Source organism: Salvelinus sp. IW2-2015, linkage group LG15 (assembly GCF_002910315.2).
Source record: "Salvelinus sp. IW2-2015 linkage group LG15, ASM291031v2, whole genome shotgun sequence".
Lineage (NCBI taxonomy): Eukaryota > Metazoa > Chordata > Actinopteri > Salmoniformes > Salmonidae > Salvelinus > Salvelinus sp. IW2-2015.
In genome coordinates, this window is record NC_036855.1 from 18,018,197 (window position 1) to 18,038,998 (window position 20,802).

A 20,802-nucleotide genomic window follows, 5' to 3' on the forward strand; every position below is an offset into this window, starting at 1 on the left:
TTCCTGAGCTGAGAGACTGATAACATGGAAGTGATGAGGTGTGTATCATGTTTGGATTTTACACTGGTCTGGACTGTTTCTAGGACATTTCATTATTGATGAGTGGCCAATTCTCATTGTTTCCAGTTGGTTGCTTGATCGTCTTTACTCGAGCTGGGGCTACAACAAGCCAATGTCTGGACAACATGGGTCATCCTACAGGCCAATCTCTGGGCAACATGGGTCATCCTACAGGCCAATGTCTGGGCACATGGGTCATTCCTACAGGCCAATCTCTGGTGGGCATAACAGGGGGTCATCCTACAGGCCAATCTCTGGGCAACAGGGGTCATCCTACAGGCCAATGTCTGGGACAACATGGGTCATCCTACAGGCCAATCTCTGGGCAACATGGGTCATCCTACAGGCCAATGTCTGGGGCAAACATGGGTCATCCTACAGGCCAATGTCTGGGCAACATGGGTCATCCTACAGGCCAATCTCTGGGCAACATGGGTCATCCTACAGGCCAATCTCTGGGCAACAGGGGTCATCCTACAGGCCAATGTCTGGGCAACATGGGTCATCCTACAGGCCAATCTCTGGGCAACATGGGTCATCCTACAGGCCAATTCTGGGCAACATGGGTCATCCTACAGGCAATCTCTGGGCAACATGGGTCATCCTACAGGCCAATGTCTGGGGCAATGGGTCATCCTACAGGCCAATGTCTGGGCAACATGGGTCATCCTACAGGCCAATGTCTGGGCAACATGGGTCATCCTACAGGCCAATCTCTGGGCAACATGGGTCATCCTACAGGCCAATGTCTGGGCAACATGGGTCATCCTACAGGCCAATCTCTGGGCACCATGGGTCATCCTACAGGCCAATCTCTGGGCAACATGGGTCATCCTACAGGCCAATGTCTGGGCAACATGGGTCATCCTACAGGCCAATCTCTGGGCAACATGGGTCATCCTACAGGCCAATCTCTGGGCAACATGGGTAATCCTACAGGCCAATGTCTGGGGCAACATGGGTCATCCTACAGGCCAATGTCTGGGCAACATGGGTCATCCTACAGGCCAATGTCTGGGCAACATGGGTCATCCTACAGGCCATTGTCTGGGCAAATGGGTCTCCTACAGGCCAATCTCTGGCCAACATGGGTCATCCTACAGGCCAATGTCTGGGCAACATGGGTCATCCTACAGGCCAATCTCTGGGCACACGGTCATCCAACAACATGGGTCATCTAAATGTGTTTTTATTTCTAATGTTTTTATTTTGTTATTTTAACTCCGCATCATTGAGGAAAAGCTTGTAAGTCATCAGCATTTCACTGTAAGGTGTTGTATGGGGCGCATGTGACAAATGACATTTGATATGTATCATAGAAAACCAAACTTATCATTGGCTGTTGGTTCTTCTGTCTGTTGAAACAGAGAAAACAAGACGATTGTTATTATATTTGAATGACTTCTTCAGTACAGTAATATCCTCTTATTCACACGGTTGTAACCCTGGGACTTTTCTTGGGCAGCAACGGTGGTTCACAGATCTTCGATAGCAAACATCCTGCTGGACTTTATACGTCCTTTTATACCTGCGGAGAACAAATCAAATCAACTAGTATTAGCTCACATGCACTGAATAACAGGTGTAGGTAGACCTGAATACAACAGGTGTAGTAGACCTCACAGTGAAATACTGAATACAACAGGTGTAGTAGACCTCACAGTGAAATACTGAATACAACAGGTGTAGTAGACCTCACAGTGAAATACTGAATACACAGGTGTAGTAGACCTCACAGTGAAATGCTGAATACAACAGTGTAGTAGACCTTACAGTGAAATCTGAATACAACAGGTGTAGTAGACCTCACAGTGAAATGCTGAATACAACAGGTGTAGGTAGACCTTACAGTGAACTGCTGAATACAACAGGTGTAGTAGATTACAGTGAAATGCTGAATAAACAGGTGTAGGTAGACCTTACAGTGAACTGCTGAATACAACAGGTGTAGTAGACCTTACAGTGAAATACTGAATACAACAGGTGTAGTAGACCTCACAGTGAAATGCTGAATACAACAGGTGTAGGTAGACCTTACGTGAACTGCTGAATACAACAGGTGTAGTAGACCTCACAGTGAAATGCTGAATCAACAGGTGTAGGTAGACCTTACAGTGAACTGCTGAATACAACAGGTGTATGAGACTTACAGTGAAATGCTGAATACAACAGGTGTAGGTAGACCTTATAGGAAATGCTGAATACAACAGGTGTAGGTAGACCTTACAGTGAACTGCTGAATACAACAGGTGTAGGTAGACCTTATAGTGAATGCTGAATACAACAGGTGTAGGTAGACCTTACAGTGAAATGCTGAATACAACAGGTGTAGGTAGACCTTACAGTGAAATGCTGAATACAACAGGTGTAGGTAGACCTTACAGTGAACTGCTGAATACAACAGGTGTAGGTAGCCTTACAGTGAAATGCTGAATACACAGGTGTAGTAGACCTTACAGTGAAATGCTGAATACAACAGGTGTAGTAGACCTACAGTAAATGCTGAATACAACAGTGTGTAGGTAGACCTTACAGTGAAATGCTGAATACAACAGGTGTAGGTAGACCTTCAGTGAAATACTGAATACAACAGGTGTAGTAACCTTACAGTGAACTGCTGAATACAACAGGTGTAGGTAGACCTTCACAGTGATGCTGAATACAACAGGTGTAGTAGACCTCAACGTGAAATACTGAATACAACAGGTGTAGTAGACCTTACAGTGAACTGTGAATACAACAGGTGTAGGTAGACTTACAGTGAACTGCTGAATACAACAGGTGTAGGTAGACCTTACAGTGAAATGCTGAATACAACAGTTGTAGACCTTACAGTGAAATGCTGAATACAACAGGTGTAGACCTTACAGTGAACTGCTGAATACAACAGGTGTAGGTAGACCTTACAGTGAAATGCTGAATACAACAGGTGTGTAGACCTTACAGTGAAATGCTGAATACAACAGGTGTAGACCTTACAGTGAAATGCTGAATACAACAGTTAGGTAGATCTTACAGTGAAATGCTGAATACAACAGGTGTAGTAGACCTTACAGTGAAATGCTGAATACAACAGGTGTAGTAGACCTTACAGTGAACTGCTGAATACAACAGGTGTAGGTAGACCTTACAGTGAACTGCTGAATACAACAGGTGTAGGTAGACCTTACAGTGAACTGCTGAATACAACAGGTGTAGGTAGACCTTACAGTGAAATGCTGAATAACAGGTGTAGGTAGACCTTACAGTGAAATGCTGAATACAACAGGTGTAGGTAGACCTTCAGTGAAATGCTGAATACAACAGGTGTAGTAGACCTTCAGTGAAATGCTGAATACAAAGGTGTAGTAGACCTTACAGTGAAATGCTGAATACAACAGGTGTAGTAGACCTTACAGTGAAATGCTGAATACAAAGGTGTAGGTAGACCTTACAGTGAACTGCTGAATACAACAGGTGTAGGTAGACCTTACAGTGAACTGCTGAATACAACAGGTGTAGGTAGACCTTACAGTGAAATGCTGAATACAACAGGTGTAGTAGACCTCACAGTGAAATGCTGAATACAACAGGTGTAGTAGACCTACAGTGAAATGCTGATACAACAGGTGTAGTAGATCTCACAGTGAAATGCTGAATACAACAGGTGTAGTAGACTTACAGTGAAATGCTGAATACAACAGGTGTAGTAGACCTTACAGTGAAATGCTGAATACAACGGTGTAGTAGACCTTACAGTGAAATGCTGAATACAAAGGTGTAGTAGACTTACAGTGAAATGCTGAATACAAAGGTGTAGGTAGACCTTACAGTGACCTGCTGAATACAACAGGTGTAGTAGACCTTACAGTGATCTGCTGAATACAACAGGTGTAGTAGACCTTACAGTGAAATGCTGAATACAACAGGTGTAGTAGACCTTACAGTGAAATGCTGAATACAACAGGTGTAGTAGACCTTACAGTGAAATGGCTGAATACAACAGGTGCAGTAGACCTCACAGTGAAATGCTGAATACAACAGGTGTAACACTACCTACATATAGTACATGTAGGTAGAGTTATTAAAGTAACTACGCGTAGGTAATAACAGAGAGGAGCCGCAGTGTAAAATAGGGGGTGGGTAGGTGTCTTATGGCTTGGGGGTAGAAGCTGTTTAGAAGTCTCTTGGACCTAGACTTGGTGCTCAGGTACCGCTTGCCGTGCGGTAGCAGAGAGAACAGTCTATTACTAGGGTGGCTGGAGTCTTTGACCATTTTTAGGGCCTTCCTCTGACACCACCTGGTATAGAGGTCCTGGATGGCAGGAAGCTTGGCCCCAGTGATGTACTGGGCCGTACACACTACCCTCTGTAGTGCCTTGTGGTCGGAGGCCGAGCAGTTGCCATACCCATCGGTAATGCAACCGGTCAGGACGCTCTCGATGGTGCAGCTGTAGAACCTTTTGAGGATCTGAGGACCCATGCCAAATCTTTTCAGTCTCCTGAGGGGGGAAACGTTTTGTCGTGCCCTCTTCACAACTATTGGACCATGTTAGTTTGTTGGTGATGTGGATACCAAGGAACTTGAAGCTCTCAACCTGCTCCACTACAGCCCCGTCGATGAGAATGGGGACGTGCTCGGTCCTCCTTTTCCTGTAGTCCACAATCATCTCCTTTGTCTTGATCACGTTGAGGGAGAGGTTGTTGTCCTGGCACCACACAGTCAGGTCTCTGATCTCCTCCCTATAGGCTGTCTCGTCGTTGTCGGGTGATCAGGCCTACCACTGTTGTGTCATCGGCAAACTTAATGATGGTGTTGGAGTCGTGCCTGGCCGTGCAGTCATGGGTGAACAGGGAGTACAGGAAGGGATTGAGCACGCACCCCTGAGGGGCCCCAGTGTTGAGAATCAGTGTGGCGGATGTGTTGCTACCTACCCTCACCACTTGGGGGCGGCCCTTCAGGAAGTCCAGGATCCAGTTGCAAAGGAAGGTGTTTAGTCCCAGGGTCATTAGCTTATTGATGAGCTTTGAGGGCACTATGGTGTTGAACGCTGAGCTGTAGTCAATGAACAGCATTCTCACATAGGTGTTCCTTTTGTCTAGGTGGGAAAGGCCAGTGTGGAGTGCAACAGAGATCGCATCATCTGTGGATCTGTTGGGACGGTATTCTAATTGGAGTGGGTCTAGTGTTTCTGGGATAATGGTGTTGATGTGAGCCATGACCAGCCTTTCAAAGCACTTCATGGCTACAGACGTGAGTGCTATGGGTCAGTAGTCATTTAGGCAGGTTACCTTAGTGTTTTTGGGCACAGGGACTATGGTGGTCTGCTTGAAACATGTTGGTATTACAGACTCGGACAGGGAGAGATTGAACATGTCAGTGAAGACACTTGCCAGTTGGTCAGCGCATGCTCGCAGTACACGTCCTGGTAATCCGTCGGGTCCAGCGGCCTTGTGAATGTTGACCTGTTTAATGGTCTTACTCACACCGGCAGCAGAGAGAGTGATCGCACAGTCTTCCGGAACAGGTGGTGCTCTCATGTATGTTTCAGTGTTATTTGCCTCGAAGCGAGCATAGAAGTAGTTTAGCTCGTCTGGTAGGCTCTTGTCACTGGGCAGCTCTCGGCTGTGCTTCCCTTTGTAGTCTGTAATGGTTTGCAAGCCCTGCCACATCCGACGAGTGTCAGAGCCGGTGTACGATTCAATCTTAGTCCTGTATTGATGCTTTGCCTGTTTGATGGTTCGTCGGATGGCGTAGTGGGATTTCTTATAAGCTTCTGGGTTAGAGTCCCGCTCCTTGAAAGCGGCAGCTCTAGCCTTTAGCTCAGTGCGGCTGTTGCCTGTAATCCATGGCTTCTGGATGGGGTATGTAGGTACGGTCACTGTGGGGACGACGTCATCGATGCACTTATTGATGAAGCCAATGACTGATGTGGTGTACTCCTAAATGTTTGACAATCACAGGTAACACTACTACTACTACTGCCGCTTCTACTACTACTACTACTACTGCCGCTTCTACTACTACTACTACTGCTACTACTACTGCCGCTTCTACTACTACTACTACTGCTACTACTACTACTACTGATGATGCTACTACTACTGCTACTACTACTACTGCTACTAGTCTACTACTACTGATACTACTACTACTACTACTACTGCTACTAGTCTACTACTACTACTACTACTACTACTGATACTACTACTACTACACTACTAATCTACTACTACGGATACTACTACTACAACTAGTACTACTAGTCTACTACTACTAGTCTACTACTAGTCTACTACTACTGACACTACTACTACTACTACTGATACTACTACTACTGATACTACTACTACGGCTGATGCTACTACTACTGATACTACTACTACTACTACTACTGATGCTACTACTACTACTACTACGACTGATGCTACTACTACTACTACTAGTCTACAACTACTGATACTACTACTACTACTACTACTGATGCTACTACTACTACTACTACTACTACGACTGATGCTACTACTACTACTACTAGTCTACAACTACTGATACTACTATTACACAGTATATACTATATGCTGTAAAGGCTTCAGTATACCGAGCTTGAGGGTGACATCAGTACTGACAGGTACAAACATGCACAGGATATCACTGTTGTCCGCTGTTTGACACTCACAGGTAATGGCAGACTTCACCCACCCAGACGGGCATGCTCTTTGTTTCAGAGTAGAGGCGGGTACACGGGTGGGGCAATCGTTGGCAGACTGCAGTCGGGGTTGCGGCAGGACAAAGATAAACAGAGAGAAAGGTGTTAAAACACAGAGAATCTTTGTTCCATAGGAAGCAACAGTTACAAGGCTGTTAAATGTGAGATGAGGGACTGAGGAGAGCGGGCGGAGGAAGAGGAAGGTATGGAAGGAGGAAGAGAGGAAGATACGTAAGGAGGAAGGCAGAGAGGAAGGAGGGAGGCAGAGAGGAAGCTATTGAACAGAGCAATACTCAATCATTAGACATCAACGCCAAAGGAACTGAATAATATTAAGAAATGCTATAGATGGAAAGCAAGTAGTGCGGAAACCTACCGTAAAAACAATTAGGAAAAAACAAATTAAATACCTTTTAGACAACTTCCTGGACAAAACGTTCCACTGTAATAATGAAGGTGTAAACTTGGCAGTAGAAAACCTAAACAGTATATTTCACCTCTAGCTTCCCTATCAAATAAAACAATATTCACACAGATAACCGAAGAAAATTAACAACAATGACAAATGGTTTGATGAAGAATGCAAAAACCTAAGAAAGAAATTGAGAAACCTATCCAACCAAAAACACAGAGACCCAGAAAACCTGAGTCTACGCCTTCACTATGGTGAATCACTAAAACAATACAGAAATACACTARGGACAAAGAAGGAAAAGCATGTCAGAAATCAGCTCAATGTAACTGAAGAATCCGTAGACTCTAACCACTTCTGGGAACATTGGAACACACTAAACAAACAACAACATGAAGAGTTATCTATCCAAAATGGAGATGTATGGATAAACCACTTCTCCAATACTTTTGGCCCTATAGCAAAGAACAAACAGCAAAAACATATACATGATCAAATACAAATCTTAGAATCAACTATTAAAGACAACAAGAACCCACTGGATTCTCCAATTACCTTGAATGAGTTACAGGACAAAATACAAACCCTCCAACCCAATAAGGCCTGTGGTGTTGATGATATCCTCAATGAAATGATAAAATATACAGACCACAAATTCCAATTGGCTATACTTAAACTCTTTAACATCATCCTCAGCTCTGGCATATTCCCCAATGTTTGGAACCAAGGACTGATCACCCCAATCCACAAAAGTGGAGACAAATTTGACCCCAATAACTACTGTGGGATATGTGTCAACAGCAACCTTGGGAAAATCCTCTGCATCATCATTAACAGCAGACTAGTTAATTTCTTCAGTGAAAACAATGTCCTGAGCAAATGTCAAATTGGCTTTTTACCAAATTACCGTATGACAGACCACGTATTCACCATGCACACCCTAATTGACAAACAAACAAACCAAAACAAAGGCAAAGTCTTTGTTGACTTCAAAAAAGCTTTTGACTCCATTTGGCATGAGAGTCTGCTATACAAATGATGGAAAGTGGTGTTGGGGTGAAAACCAACCAAGGAGGGCCTACAGCAGCACCTAGAATCTGAATCTGCACAGATTCTGTCTGGGCCCTGACAGTAAATCTCAGTAAGACAAAAATAATGGTGTTCCAAAAAAGGTCCAGTCGCCAGGACCACAAATACAAATTCCATCTAGACACCGTTGCCCTAGAGCACACAAAAAACTATACATACCTCGGCCTAAACATCAGCGGCACAGGTAACTTCCACAAKGCTGTGAACGATCTGAGAGACAAGGCCAGAAGGGCATTCTATGCCATCAAAAGGAACATAAAATTCGACATACCAATTAGGATCTGGCTAAAAATACTTGAATCAGTTATAGAACACATTATGGTTGTGAGGTCTGGGGTCCGCTCACCAACCAAGAATTCACGAAATGGGACAAACACCAAATTGAGACTCTGCATGCAGAATTCTGCAAAAATATTCCTCCGTGTACAACGTAAAACACCAAAAAATGCATGCAGAGCAGATTTAGGCAGATACCCACTAATTATCAAAATCCAGAAAAGAGACGTTATATTCTACAACCACCTAAAAGGAAGCGATTCCCAAACCTTCCATAACAAAGCCATCACCCCTAAGCAAGCTGGTTCTGGGGCTCTGTTCACAAACACAAACAGACCCTACACAGGACAGAAACACAATTAGACCCAACCAAATCATGAGAAAACTAAAATATAATTACTTGACACATTAACAAAAAAACTAGAATGCAGATTATACAGTGGCAGAATACTTGACCACTGTGACTGACCCAAACTTAAGGAAAGCTTTGACTCTGTACAGACTCAGTGAACAAAGACTTGCTACTGACTCTCAAGAGAAGACAGGCTATGTGCACACTGCTCACAAAATGAGGTGGAAACTGAGCTGCACTTCCTAACCTCCTGCCCAATGTATGACCATATTAGAGACACATATTTCCCTCAGATTACACAGATCCACAAAGAATTCGAAAACAAACCCAATTTTGATAAACTCCCATATCTACTGGGTGAAATACCACAGTGTGACATCACAGCATCAAGATTTGTGACCTGTTGCCACAAGAAAAGGTCAACCAGTGAAGAACAAACACCATTGTAAATACAACCCATATTTATGTTTATTTATTTTCCCTTTTGTACTTTAACCATTTGCACATCGTTACAACACTGTATATAGACATAATATGACATTTGAAATGTCTTTATTATTTTGGAACTTCTGTGAGTGTAATGTTTACTGTTCATTTTTATTGTTTATTTCACTTTTGTATATTATCTACTCCACTTGCTTTGGCAATGTTAACATATGTTTCCCATGCCAATAAAGCCCTTACATTGACATTTAAATTAAATTGAGAGAGGACAGAGAGATAGAGAACAGAAAGATAGGGATGGAGGGAGAGGACAGAGAGATAGGGAGGGAGAGAGAGGACAGAGAGATAGGGAGGGAGAGAGATAAGGAGGGAGGGAGAGAACAGAGAGATAGGGAGGGAGGGGGGAGAGGACAGAGAGATAGGGAGGTAGGTAGGGAGAGAGAGGACCGAGAGGGAGAGAGAGAGGACAGAGGGAGAGAGAGGACAGAGAGGAAGGGAGAGAGAGTGAGGACAGAAAGAAAGGGTTTTTGTCTGAGAGGAGATAGAGGGAGATAAGGAGGGAGGGAGAGAACAGAGATAGGGAGGGGGGAGAGGACAGAGAGATAGGGAGAGAGAGGACAGAGAGGAAGGGAGAGAGAGAGTGAGGACAGAAAGAAAGGGATTTCGTCTGAGAGGACAGAGATAGAGGGAGGAATTTGGCACTCCTCTCTGGTGATTGATGGTTTTAGGAAAGGAATGAGTCTGACTGAGGGTGTTTGGGGCAGGAAATGCATTGAAGAGAAGGTGGTGGGTGGGGTGGGGTGGGGTGGGAGAAAGACATAAACTTACACAGCTCACACTGCCTGCCCTTGAACCCAGCTGCGCAATTGCAGATGTATGAGTCGCTCCCCTTCTCACACGTACCCCCGTTCAGGCAGGGCAGGCTCTGGCAGTCCCGGGACGACTCTGAAACACAGCATACTGTTGTCAGGACCTCAAGCAGAGAGAGGCCAGCAGACAAACCAGCAGCTCAGGTTTCACTAAGGTTACATACGTCCCAAATGACACCCCTATGCTCTTTATTGTACACTACATTTGACCAGAACCCTACAGACAATTTCCGATTGATCCTCTGTCCTGCTGTAGAGAACCTACCAGGCCCTTCCTCTTCCTCCTTCCTCTCTAGTGCAAGGCCCATTTGATTAGTTGTCTCCTCCATCCTCTGTAACTGAATAGGAGGCTCAGGCTCTGCAAGGCAAACATAGGAACTGTTTCTCAAGGAGGTATTGAGCGAGATAATATTGGCACTCACAAAGTTCTTACTTTTGTCAGACCATCGTGCTGACTGTTAAAGAGGCTGTTTTTGCATTATGATATAATGGGGGTTATGATACTTACTAGTGTGGTGTCTGATGACCTTTCTGGGCAGGCTGGTGAACTTAGCCGTTATCCTCCCCCTTCCATCAATCAGTTCTGTGTATCTGGAAGAGAACAAATGATGGCCCGAAGCTTTTACAGAGACAGACAGGTAGAGCCTGAGAGGACCAACCTTGTCTAGTTGGCACTAAATAGTCCGTTTACAACGTAGCAGTGAAAGAACAATTTCTGCAATACGTGTGTAACACTGCGCTCTAGTGTCTCATAGCCTTGATAACTTAACCCCCGACAGCCAATCTCTCTCTCTCTCTGTCTCTCTCTCTCTCTCAGCCTTTCACTCTCTCTCTTTCAGCCTTTCAACTTTCCTTTTTACTTCCCTCGTCCCTCTCTCTTCTCTTCTCTCTCTCTCTCCTCTCTCTCGTCTCTCTCTCGTCTTCTCTCTCTCTCTTTCTCTCTCTCTCTGCTCTCTCTCTCTCTCTCTGTCTCTCTCTGTCCTCTTCTCTCTCTCTCTCCTCTCTTATCTGTCTGTCTGTCTGTCTGTCCTGTCTGTCTGTCTGTCTGTTCTGTCTGTCTGTCTCTGTCTCTGTCTCTGTCTCTTCTTCGCTCTTCTCTCCAGTCCGGTAATCCATTTTTAATTGGCACATACCCGAGACCTATGGCAATTATGTCAGACTCGTTCCAAATTGAGAACAAAAGTCTGTATTTAGGACCCGAATGTTAAGAATTTGGGGTCTGTTGGAACCTGCTAGTCTCAACTGTTTCTATTCAGCAACAGAAACAGACTGTTCTCTCTTGTGTCCCCGCCCCCTCCTTCTAGGACCCCTCCCCCCCAGAACCTATCCTCTGTCCATGTGACTTCCAACTCTGCCCTGGTGACGTGGGATCCCCTCCCAGGAACCTGCCAGACGGCTTTCGTGTCAATGTGACGCGAGGCCTGAGCACCCGGAGTCGTTTCCTACCCAATGGGAAGTTAGAGACGTATACCCTGAGAGAGCTTTCTCCGGGGACAAACAACTAACACCTAGGTCCTCATGGCTGTTAGGAGAACACAGACAGGAACAGATCCACAGTGTACCCACAACACCTGGCCTTCACCACATGTGAGTGCTCTGTACCACTACCGTACTTAACGAGCTTCTGCATAGAACATGCACTACTCTGAGATTTACCATTGTAATGCTCTGGGGAATTCTGCTGAGAGCCCAGAATGAGACAGGAAACGTGAAACTTCTACCATTTAGGACTATCGTTTTGTCTGTTCAGGTCTGAAACTTTCCTTTACACTTCCTATGCACTAACTTTTAACTTTACGTGGACCATGATACCAATGGGGAGCGATGGGGAGGGAGGACGAAGGAGAGACCGTCTGTCGTGGGAACGCCCTGTGAGTCATACACTGACCACCGTCTGAACCTCAGGAGGCCTGGCTGTGACTGGAGAGAGAGAGGCACTCTGAAGAGATATGCCCAAGGTGAGTGGAGTGGAACGTGAGTGAGAGTCTCAGTGAGAGATGAAAGGCAGAAGAGAGAGAGAGTGAAAGTGCCTGAAGAGCGAGAGCAGAGTGAAAACTCGAGAGCTGAGAGAGAGTGACAGGTGAAGGACTGAGAGTGAAAGAGCTGAGAAGGCGAGAGAGGAGAGAGAAGAGAAGGAACAGTAATATTTTCAACTACCTAAATTAGGATCTGGCTAAAATTACTTTGAATCAGTTCATAGAGCCCATTTGCCCTTTATAGGTTGGGGTAAGGTCTGGGGTCCGCTCACCAACCAAGATTTCACAAAATGGGACAAACACCAAATTGAGACTCTGCATGCCAGAATTCTGCAAAAATTATCTCCGTGTACAACGTAAACACCAAAAATGCATGCAGAGCAGAATTTGGACCGATACCACTAATTATCAAAATCCAGAAAAGAGCCGTTAAATTCTACAACCCACTCGTCGATGTGAACGAAGGAGGTTGTGTTATTATGTTGCTTCGTAGGGAACATACCCTCAAATCCAGCTCCCTTTTGTCTTGCCTGGCTTTGAGGGAGAGGTTGTTGTCCTGGCACAACAACTGCAGGTCTCTGACCTCTCCGCCTCCATAAGAACTGTCTCATCTATCTCAGTAGATGAAATAAGATCGACCGCTATCACGTAGTGATGGTGAGATTAAGTCCGCGCTGGAGAAGAGTACTCGCTTAATGCAGAATGCGTGTGGTTGCCTAGTGTTGTGCGGTGGGCCACAGCGAGTTCTCTTCGTGTTCACAGCGCGCGACAAGCGGAATACGACCCCAAGCGCCATGATCAGAGGCACCAGCGAGCCCCCTCAGAGACAGAGGGACAATTATGACCCGTTTGGGGCTCCAAGAGTAGCGCGCTCTGAATTATGCGGAGATATACACCAAACACAAACAAAAAGATAATTTAGCGTGTGAGGCGAGCGGCAGAAGAATGTTGGACCACAAACAAGGAAAGATCGATGCAGAGAATCATGGTTTGCAGACTGAGGAGATGGTGCTTTTTCATGGCGCAGGGCTCCTTGAGCTTAGTGCAATAAAACGAGAGAGACGTAACTATGAGAAGTCACTAGAGGTGCTGAACAGTGGCACGTCTGGAGAGATACCTGACACTGTAGTCAATGAAGAATCTCTCTAGTGATCGTGTTGTGACCTCAACATCTTTTGGACGCTGGTGGAACGTGACACGTGAATGGTGGAGAGTATGCATCGATATTGGTCATTTGTCAATGCTTGGCTATTGTTGGGGTAGATGGCGTGTTGCTGTAGTGGCAGACATCATGACAAGGCTCTCCAAGAGAAAGACACCGGTCAAAACATTTATTGTCGCAATGGAGCGAGTCTGCCTAACCAACAATGAGGTGAAACCTGAGAGAAAGAAACTTGGGGTCATATCTTGTCCGCATGATAGTCTCAGGGATCGGTAGTCCTTTAGCTGCCGAACCTGTATGAGACGCTTATATCCATTAGAGAGACATATTTCCCTCAGAATTACATTGGCCGGATCTTCACAAAGAAGTGGTGTGAACAACAAATCAGCGGACTTTTATGAGTGAGTACCTTGCCTCTGACTAATTTAGTGTATCTATTCTAGGGTAGGAAGACATAGAGAGATACAAGAGAGTGAGGAACCACAGGTGATGTGAAAGACACATTGCCAGCAGCTGGCCTAGATAGCACTGCGTCTGTAGGGCTACCTCCGCGGATTTGTGCTTAGTGCTCATGGCAATTTAGAACACAGCGACCAACCTAGATAGATCAACACCTCCGATGTAGAGAAGATAAGAGCGACAATGGCAGATGATCGAATAGAAAAAAAAAGCGACACAGAAGGCGCTAAGAGTATAGGCTATAATTGCTGAATCTTATGGCTACACTATAACGCATATGTATATCTAGTGCGACGCTATGGTTGCTATTTTAACAGTTGAAGTCTTTTACTCTGTCGTGGGAGTGCTTTATCCATCACTTGAGACATTACAATTGTCGTTGTTTTCCAACAACTCGAGATTGTTACATTCATCAGGCAGCATTAATTTCGATATCTATCATCCAGTGCTGTCTCTGTGAGGTGTGGAAGCTATAACACAGAAATAGACGTGGAGAGAAGAGCATCGGTAAAGCTGTAAATTATTATTAGAGCAGACAGAGAAGAATGATTTAGAGAGAACAATTGTAGATACGAGATACTTTGTTCATGTGTGATGTGTATGAAGAGATACGATGAATCTGTCTCAGATGTTAGAAGAGAAATGGTTGTGTATAGTAAGACTTCGTGGAGATGTATAGGCCTTTATCTAGAGAGCGTCGGCCTTGTTTCTATAGATTTTATCACAGTTCACTCATTTTCTTCGCCTGATGATATATTTGCTTAATAGTCGATTAACGACTCACTAAGCTATGCCGCTGCACGCTCTTTCTCTTTATGGACGGCTTAATTGTTCCTGGATTGACAGAATCGACGAGATGAATACGGAGGTATGCACGCGGCGTGTAGGGGCAGAGGACGACGAGAGGAGTAGAGAAAGAGAGGAGAGTCGAAAGGACTGAGAGAGAGAGAGGAGTTGAAGGCTAGGAGGAGAAGAGTGAGAGGATGAGAGAGAGAGAAGGCTGTGGAAGAGGGAGAGAGAAGAGAGCGAGGACTGAGAAAGAGAGAGAGAGTGAAATGCTGAGAGAGAGAGAAAGGAGGCTGAAGAGAGGAAAGAGAGAGAGAGATGAAAGGCAGAGAAGAGAGAGAGTGAAGGCTGAGAGAGAGGATGAAAGGCGAGAGAGAGAGGAGAGAGAGAGATGAAGGCTGAGAAAGAGAGAGAGGGAAGGTGAAGAGAGAGGAGAAGGAGAGTAGAGAGAGAAGAGAGAAGGAGATGAGAGAGAGGGAAGAGGTGCAGAAAAAGAGAGAGAGAAAGAGCGAGAGAAGAGGACAGAAAAGGAAGGGGAAAGCAGAGAGAAGCTGTGAAAAGCAAAAGGAAAACCTTTCTCAGGTGATTATTGCCCTCGAAGATAATGGATATGGAGTAAGAGTGAAAGGCTGAAGCAGAGAGAGAGGCAGGGCAGTTGGTAGATAGTGACATATAAGGCGCTCGATGAGCGTGGACTGAACGCATGATGTCGTGTGCTAGCTGTAGGAACGCAGATGTTCATAAGGTGCGGGGCTAGAGAAGAGTGAGCGTGCACAACGGGTCTACGCGACCAGATAAGTAGATCGATAGAGCATTGTAATGTGACATGAGAGAGAGAGAGATTGGAAGATGTGATTTATATGTCTTCTGAGATGGAAGATGTGATGACAAACGAGAGACGAGAAGAGAGCATGGAGTCCGAGGGGATACCGCTGTATTAATTTAAGAAGAATATTAAAAGATAGAGGAGTGATGTTAGAGTAGTGGGTTAATTTTATAGTAATAGAGTGTTTTAGGAGGCAGCGTTGTAGGTCAGCACAAGATGGTGTTGACATTAGTGAAAGCCAGCTGTGCCTTGAAGAGGAGTATGTGCTGAATTATAGAAATATGGAGGGCTGTGAAACTTAAAGTAATAAGTTGCGAGGTGTGAGGGCTCGGTATGGATAGTATGTAAATGAGAGATGAAGAAGTGAAGGTATAATAGGCTTGAGAGAGAGAGCGAGGTGTGGATGAGGTGGAGGGCATTGGAGAAGGGAGAGGGGAGTGAAGAGAAGGACGAGCGAGGGAAGGAGAGAGTTGAAGAGGGAAGGCAGGAGGGAGGGGGACGCAGGGTAGATGAGGCGGGAGAAGAGGGAAAGAGAGGGGGGAGGAGGGCGAGGGGCGGACTGTGACATGAGAAGGATCTGGAACGGGCAATGAGAGGACCTCGCAATCGACTCATATATAGGAAGTCTATATAGTGAGTGATAAGAAGTTGCCAAGATCATGAGCTTGATCGACAGTTAGCAATCAATCAAATGACGCACGAATCGCGTATGAGATACGCAAAAGATCGCAAAGGTTAACATTGAAAGCTCGTCTTCAATCAGGTGTTCAGGTCACTCACTTTGCATAGTCTGGTGTTGCTGCCTCATACAGTACAGGACACACATACGCTTCACAGTGCTTTCAGTGTATTGTCATCATACAACTATAGCTTTTCCACGTAATGTGAGTATTTGGTTTTGATATTCAGTACATCGATCCTGTATTTTTATTGTAATACTTTCTGGGGGTTTTAGAAAAGCTCTGTATTTTTCAGTTTAGCTGTACGTATACGCTTCATGCAGTTTTTAACAACCTCTCTTGGTAGCACAGGTTTTTGGAGGTTAAAGTCAATATGGGATCAACATTTATGAGGATGACTAGAGAGAGGAAGTGCCGTCCCATGCTAAACGCTTCAACATCTAGTATGTCAAATAAGATGTGAGGTATAGCGTTTTTTCAATTCACGTCCATATTTTTAAAATGTATGGGGTATTACTGTAAGAGGGTCCAATTTTTTTTGGGTGTTTGGTTTTTCGTAAGTGAATAGACCATTCTCAACGCTCTTAGATAAAGATTTGCCTATATTAATTCCTCGTATACAAGCTTAAAACGTAACGCCTTGAGGGTTTGAACATCTACAGAATCCTTATCCATCAAAGGTTGAGATATAGACTAAGTTTCTATACAGGACTGAATACAATTTTTTTTTCAAAGTAGGTAAAAGTTAAAATCCTTAAATCAAATCAATTTTATTTGTCAAAATGCGCTGAATAGCAACCATATAAGTGAAATGCTTTACTTACAGAGCCCTTAAAAACAATGCAAACAATTTTTAAAAAGTAAGAAAATTGCTCATAGAACTAAATGAAAAATAGTACACATAATAACAATAACTCGCTATATACAGGGGTACAGTACCCTGTAACTAGAAAAGAGAAGTACAATGTGCCGGGATAACGAGGTAATTAGATCATATGTACAGCACACAGTCAAAGTATTAGTTGAATCTAATATGAAATAAGAGAAAATAGCTATTTATTTTTTATGTACAGTACCAGTCAAAAAGTTTTTGGCAACACCCTACTAATTCAAAGAGTCTTTCTTTATTTTTACTCCCTTTCTACAATTTAGTAGAAATAAGTGACAGACATAATAACTATGAAATAACACATATAGGAATCAGTCGTAAGCAAAAAAAGTGTATTAACTAAATGTGTGTGTGTGGTGTGTGTGTAGTGTTGTGTGTAGGTGGTGTTGCATGTGATGTGTGTGGTGTGTGTTTGTGTGTGTGTGTGTGTGTGTGCGTTGGCGTGACGTGCGTGCGATGCGTGCGCTGCGTGCGTGCGTGCGTCGCGGCGTGCGTCGTCGTGCGGTGGCGTGCGTAGCGTGCGTGGCGTGAGTGCGTAGCGTAGCGCATAGGCGTGCGTGGTTGTGTGTTGGAGTGGGTCAGTGATAATGGTGTGTGGTTAGTCCGGTGAGTGTTATATCGTCCTAGTGCAAGAGAGTACAGTGCAAAGTATAATAATCGATTAATAGATAAAATAAGGGTGTCAATTTAAATAAGTACCTGGTAGCATTTATTGAATGACCTGTATCAGGATGAGCAGTCTTATGGCTTGGGAGGTAGGATAGCTGTTAAGATGGAGCCATGTTGGATTTCAAGACTTGGCGGCTCGCAGTACCGATTGTAAGCGTTGCAGAGAGAACAGTCTTTAACGATGGGTGGCTGGTAGTCGTTTGACAATTTTTTGGGTCTTCGACTCTGACACGCCCTGGATAAATAGGGTCCTGGATCGCAGGAATAGCTCTCGAAGGATCCACTGTTATGCTTTGAGGATCTGAGGTCCCTGACAGGATCTTTTCAGCCCTACTTGGGGGGAATAGGCGTTGACGAGTGCCCTCTTCAACACTGTGTTGGGTGTATGGCACCGTGAATAGGACCATTAGTCAATTCATAATGTATTGATCATAATTCTGATGTATCCAGCCTTGTTGATTTGAGGGATTGTCAAAATGGTTGATCAGCATGTTCAATCATCGATGGGAAGAGCTGGCCAAAAAATAATAGCTTTGGCAGAACAACCACCTTCACACCTACTGTGTGAATAGTGGATGAACACAAGTTTACACCAAATCACCAATAGCGATACGCACAACACACACAGCAGAGACTTAAATGTATAAGTAAGATGACACAACACAGACTAACCCTAATTAGAAACAAGAATAAGGTTTGATTGATATGAGCTTAAAACAGAATTGCTCATGATAGGAGAAAATACAATATATAGCTGCAGTTCATGGCATAACAACTTATCTGGCATTTTCAAAACAAAGTAATAAGTGCTGCGGTAACCAGGCGGTAGGGTATCAGGAAGTTTCTCCTCTCTCTCTGTCTCTGTCTCTTCTCCCTAACTTACAGATGCCCAAGGGCCACAACTCATGTGGAATGTTTACGCCAGAAAAAGACCAGCTCTCCTGTCTACAAAGGGCATTGTTGTAAAGACATGACACAGGACAAGAGGGTGTTTGGTGAGAGAGTCAGGCCTCTACAAAGACTGGGGAAGGTGACATAATATGTCAATAATGTTCTAAAGCCTTAAGCTTTAACCACTAAACCCTAACCTTACACACACTGGGCTACCATAATAGCCTTAACTCTAACACATTTAACCACAATGCTAACATAAATGCCTAACGCCTAAACCTTAACACACTTTGTACGTTCTGACCATCGTTTCTCTGTGTGTTTGCTTGTTTTAGTGTTGGTCAGAAGACGTGAGCTGGAGTGGCGCATTACTATGTTGTGTGTTCATAAGTTTTGAATCTGTTCTGTGTATTGGCCTAATATGGTTCCCAATCAGAAGCGGTGTTTTGTGTTGTCTCTCGCTTGGGGAATCATAAATAAAATAGGTGGCTATGTTTTTTGGTGTTGGGGTTTGGTGGGTGGTTGTTTCCTGTCTCATGTGTTCTTCTCTGCAACGCGCAAGACTAGGACTAGTATCGGTTTTGATGCACTTTTTGTTATTTTGTATTTTGTAGATGTTCTTGTTATCGTTTAATTAAACATGTTTGAGACTGTCTAACCAGCTGCGTGAATTGGTCGATCCATGCTACACCTCTACATTCTCTTAGAAGAGATGGAAGGCTGCGTTACAGAAACCAGCCCCCAATCTCGAGACCAAGACAGCCGTAGTCAACGGCAGCAGCGACAGCAGCAGTAGCAAGCAGATTAGAGAGTAGGGCCATGGGAGGATGAGCTGGACGGAAAAGGACCTGGCAGAGCCCAGAGGAATGTTCGCCGCCACAAAGCAGAGCTGGATGGCAGAAAAAGCAGAGGCGGGCATTATGAGGCGCTAGCAAAGGGTCAAGAGCGAAGTACTGGAAGCCGAGAGGCTCCCAATAAATTTCTTAAGGGGGGGATAATGGGGTGTGTAGCTGGGTCGTAGGAAGACTTGAGCCAACTCCCCTGCTTACCGTAAGGAAGCCAAGATGGAACCAGAGCCAAGTGAGGGCGTATTGTAAGGAGGTGAGCGAAGTAGAGACTGTGAAGGTCTAATGGAGGAAAAATTGGAGGAGAGAGAAATGAGAGGATTTGCTGGTTGGTGGCACATGAGGGCAGCGACTCCGCTCGAAGCGGAACATAGTCGGGGAATTTGATGTCACTGAGTCAGCTCTCATAATCGTCCTTGAGGTGGCAGGCTAGCCGTCTGGTGAAACTGTGTCAAGCTCACGCACCAGGCCTCCTGTGCGTTCTTCCTAGCCTGCAGTACTGTCCAGCTCAGCGCACCGCTATCCTGTGGCAAGCCCCATGCCACCAGCTCTCGGTGCCGGGCCAACGTAAAAGGTCTTCCGTTCCAGCACCCCCGCACAGCCTTGAGGGTGGCGTGGCCCTCAGCCAGTAACCTTCAGGTGGCAACACAACGCACAGGCTTCTGTGAGTTCCAAGAAGCCCTGTACGCACTGTTCTTTCCCCGACATGCAGCCCTGAGGTGCGGCCCTCAAAGCGCCGGTACCATCAGATGAGCGTACCACGCCCCAGGCCTATAGTGGCACGCCTTGAGAGTCAGTGTAAGCATGTTCACTGCTCCCCGACTCGCCTAAGTGGTGCGTTCTACACAGTCCGGTACATACCAGATTCCGGCAACCACGCACCAGGCCACTGTGCGCCTTAGGGTAGAAGCTGCCCGTCTGCCCAGCGCCGTCTGAGCTAGCCGTTGCCCAAGCGCGTCTGAGCTAGCCCCGCACTGACCCGACGCGTCTGAAGCTGCCCGCATCATGCTCAGCGCCGATCTGAGCTGCCGCACTGCCAGCGCCTGTCTGAGCTGCCCGCCTGCCCAGCGCCATCTGAGCTGCCGCCTGCCCAGCGCCGTTTGAGCTGCCCGCCTGCAGCGCCATCCTGAGCTGCCCGCACTGCACAGCGACCATCTGAGCTGCCGCCTGCCAGCGCCATCTGAGCTGCCTGCCTGCACAGACGCCATCTGAGCTGCTGCCTGCCAGCGCCATCATGAGAGCTTGCCTGGCTGCCCAGGCCATCTGCGCCTGCCTGCCTGCACAGCGCCGTCTGAGCGTCACTCGTCTGTCCACGAAGCCGTCAGAGCCAGCCCGTCTGTCCGAGCATCGTCAGAGCCGCAGCCAGTCCCGGAGCAGGCCAGAGCCAGCCAGCGTCAGGAGCTAGCCAGAGGCGCCAAGCCAGTCAGG

At 45.6% G+C, this 20,802-nt stretch overlaps 1 protein-coding gene across 1 annotated transcript in view; it reads right to left on the reverse strand.

The window, feature by feature from the left end:
- Positions 1–1,001: 1,001 nt before the first annotated feature.
- sned1 (sushi, nidogen and EGF-like domains 1) overlaps positions 1,002–20,802 on the reverse strand; it is a 67,262-nt gene continuing 47,461 nt past the window's right edge. Inside the window, 10 exon segments of the mRNA XM_070446831.1 lie at positions 1,002–1,545; positions 1,548–1,588; positions 6,720–6,807; positions 10,151–10,267; positions 10,457–10,549; positions 10,700–10,782; positions 19,378–19,457; positions 19,579–19,656; positions 19,875–20,007; positions 20,354–20,651. Coding sequence (XP_070302932.1) covers positions 1,490–1,545; positions 1,548–1,588; positions 6,720–6,807; positions 10,151–10,267; positions 10,457–10,549; positions 10,700–10,782; positions 19,378–19,457; positions 19,579–19,656; positions 19,875–20,007; positions 20,354–20,651 — 1,067 coding nt within the window. The 3' untranslated portion in view covers positions 1,002–1,489.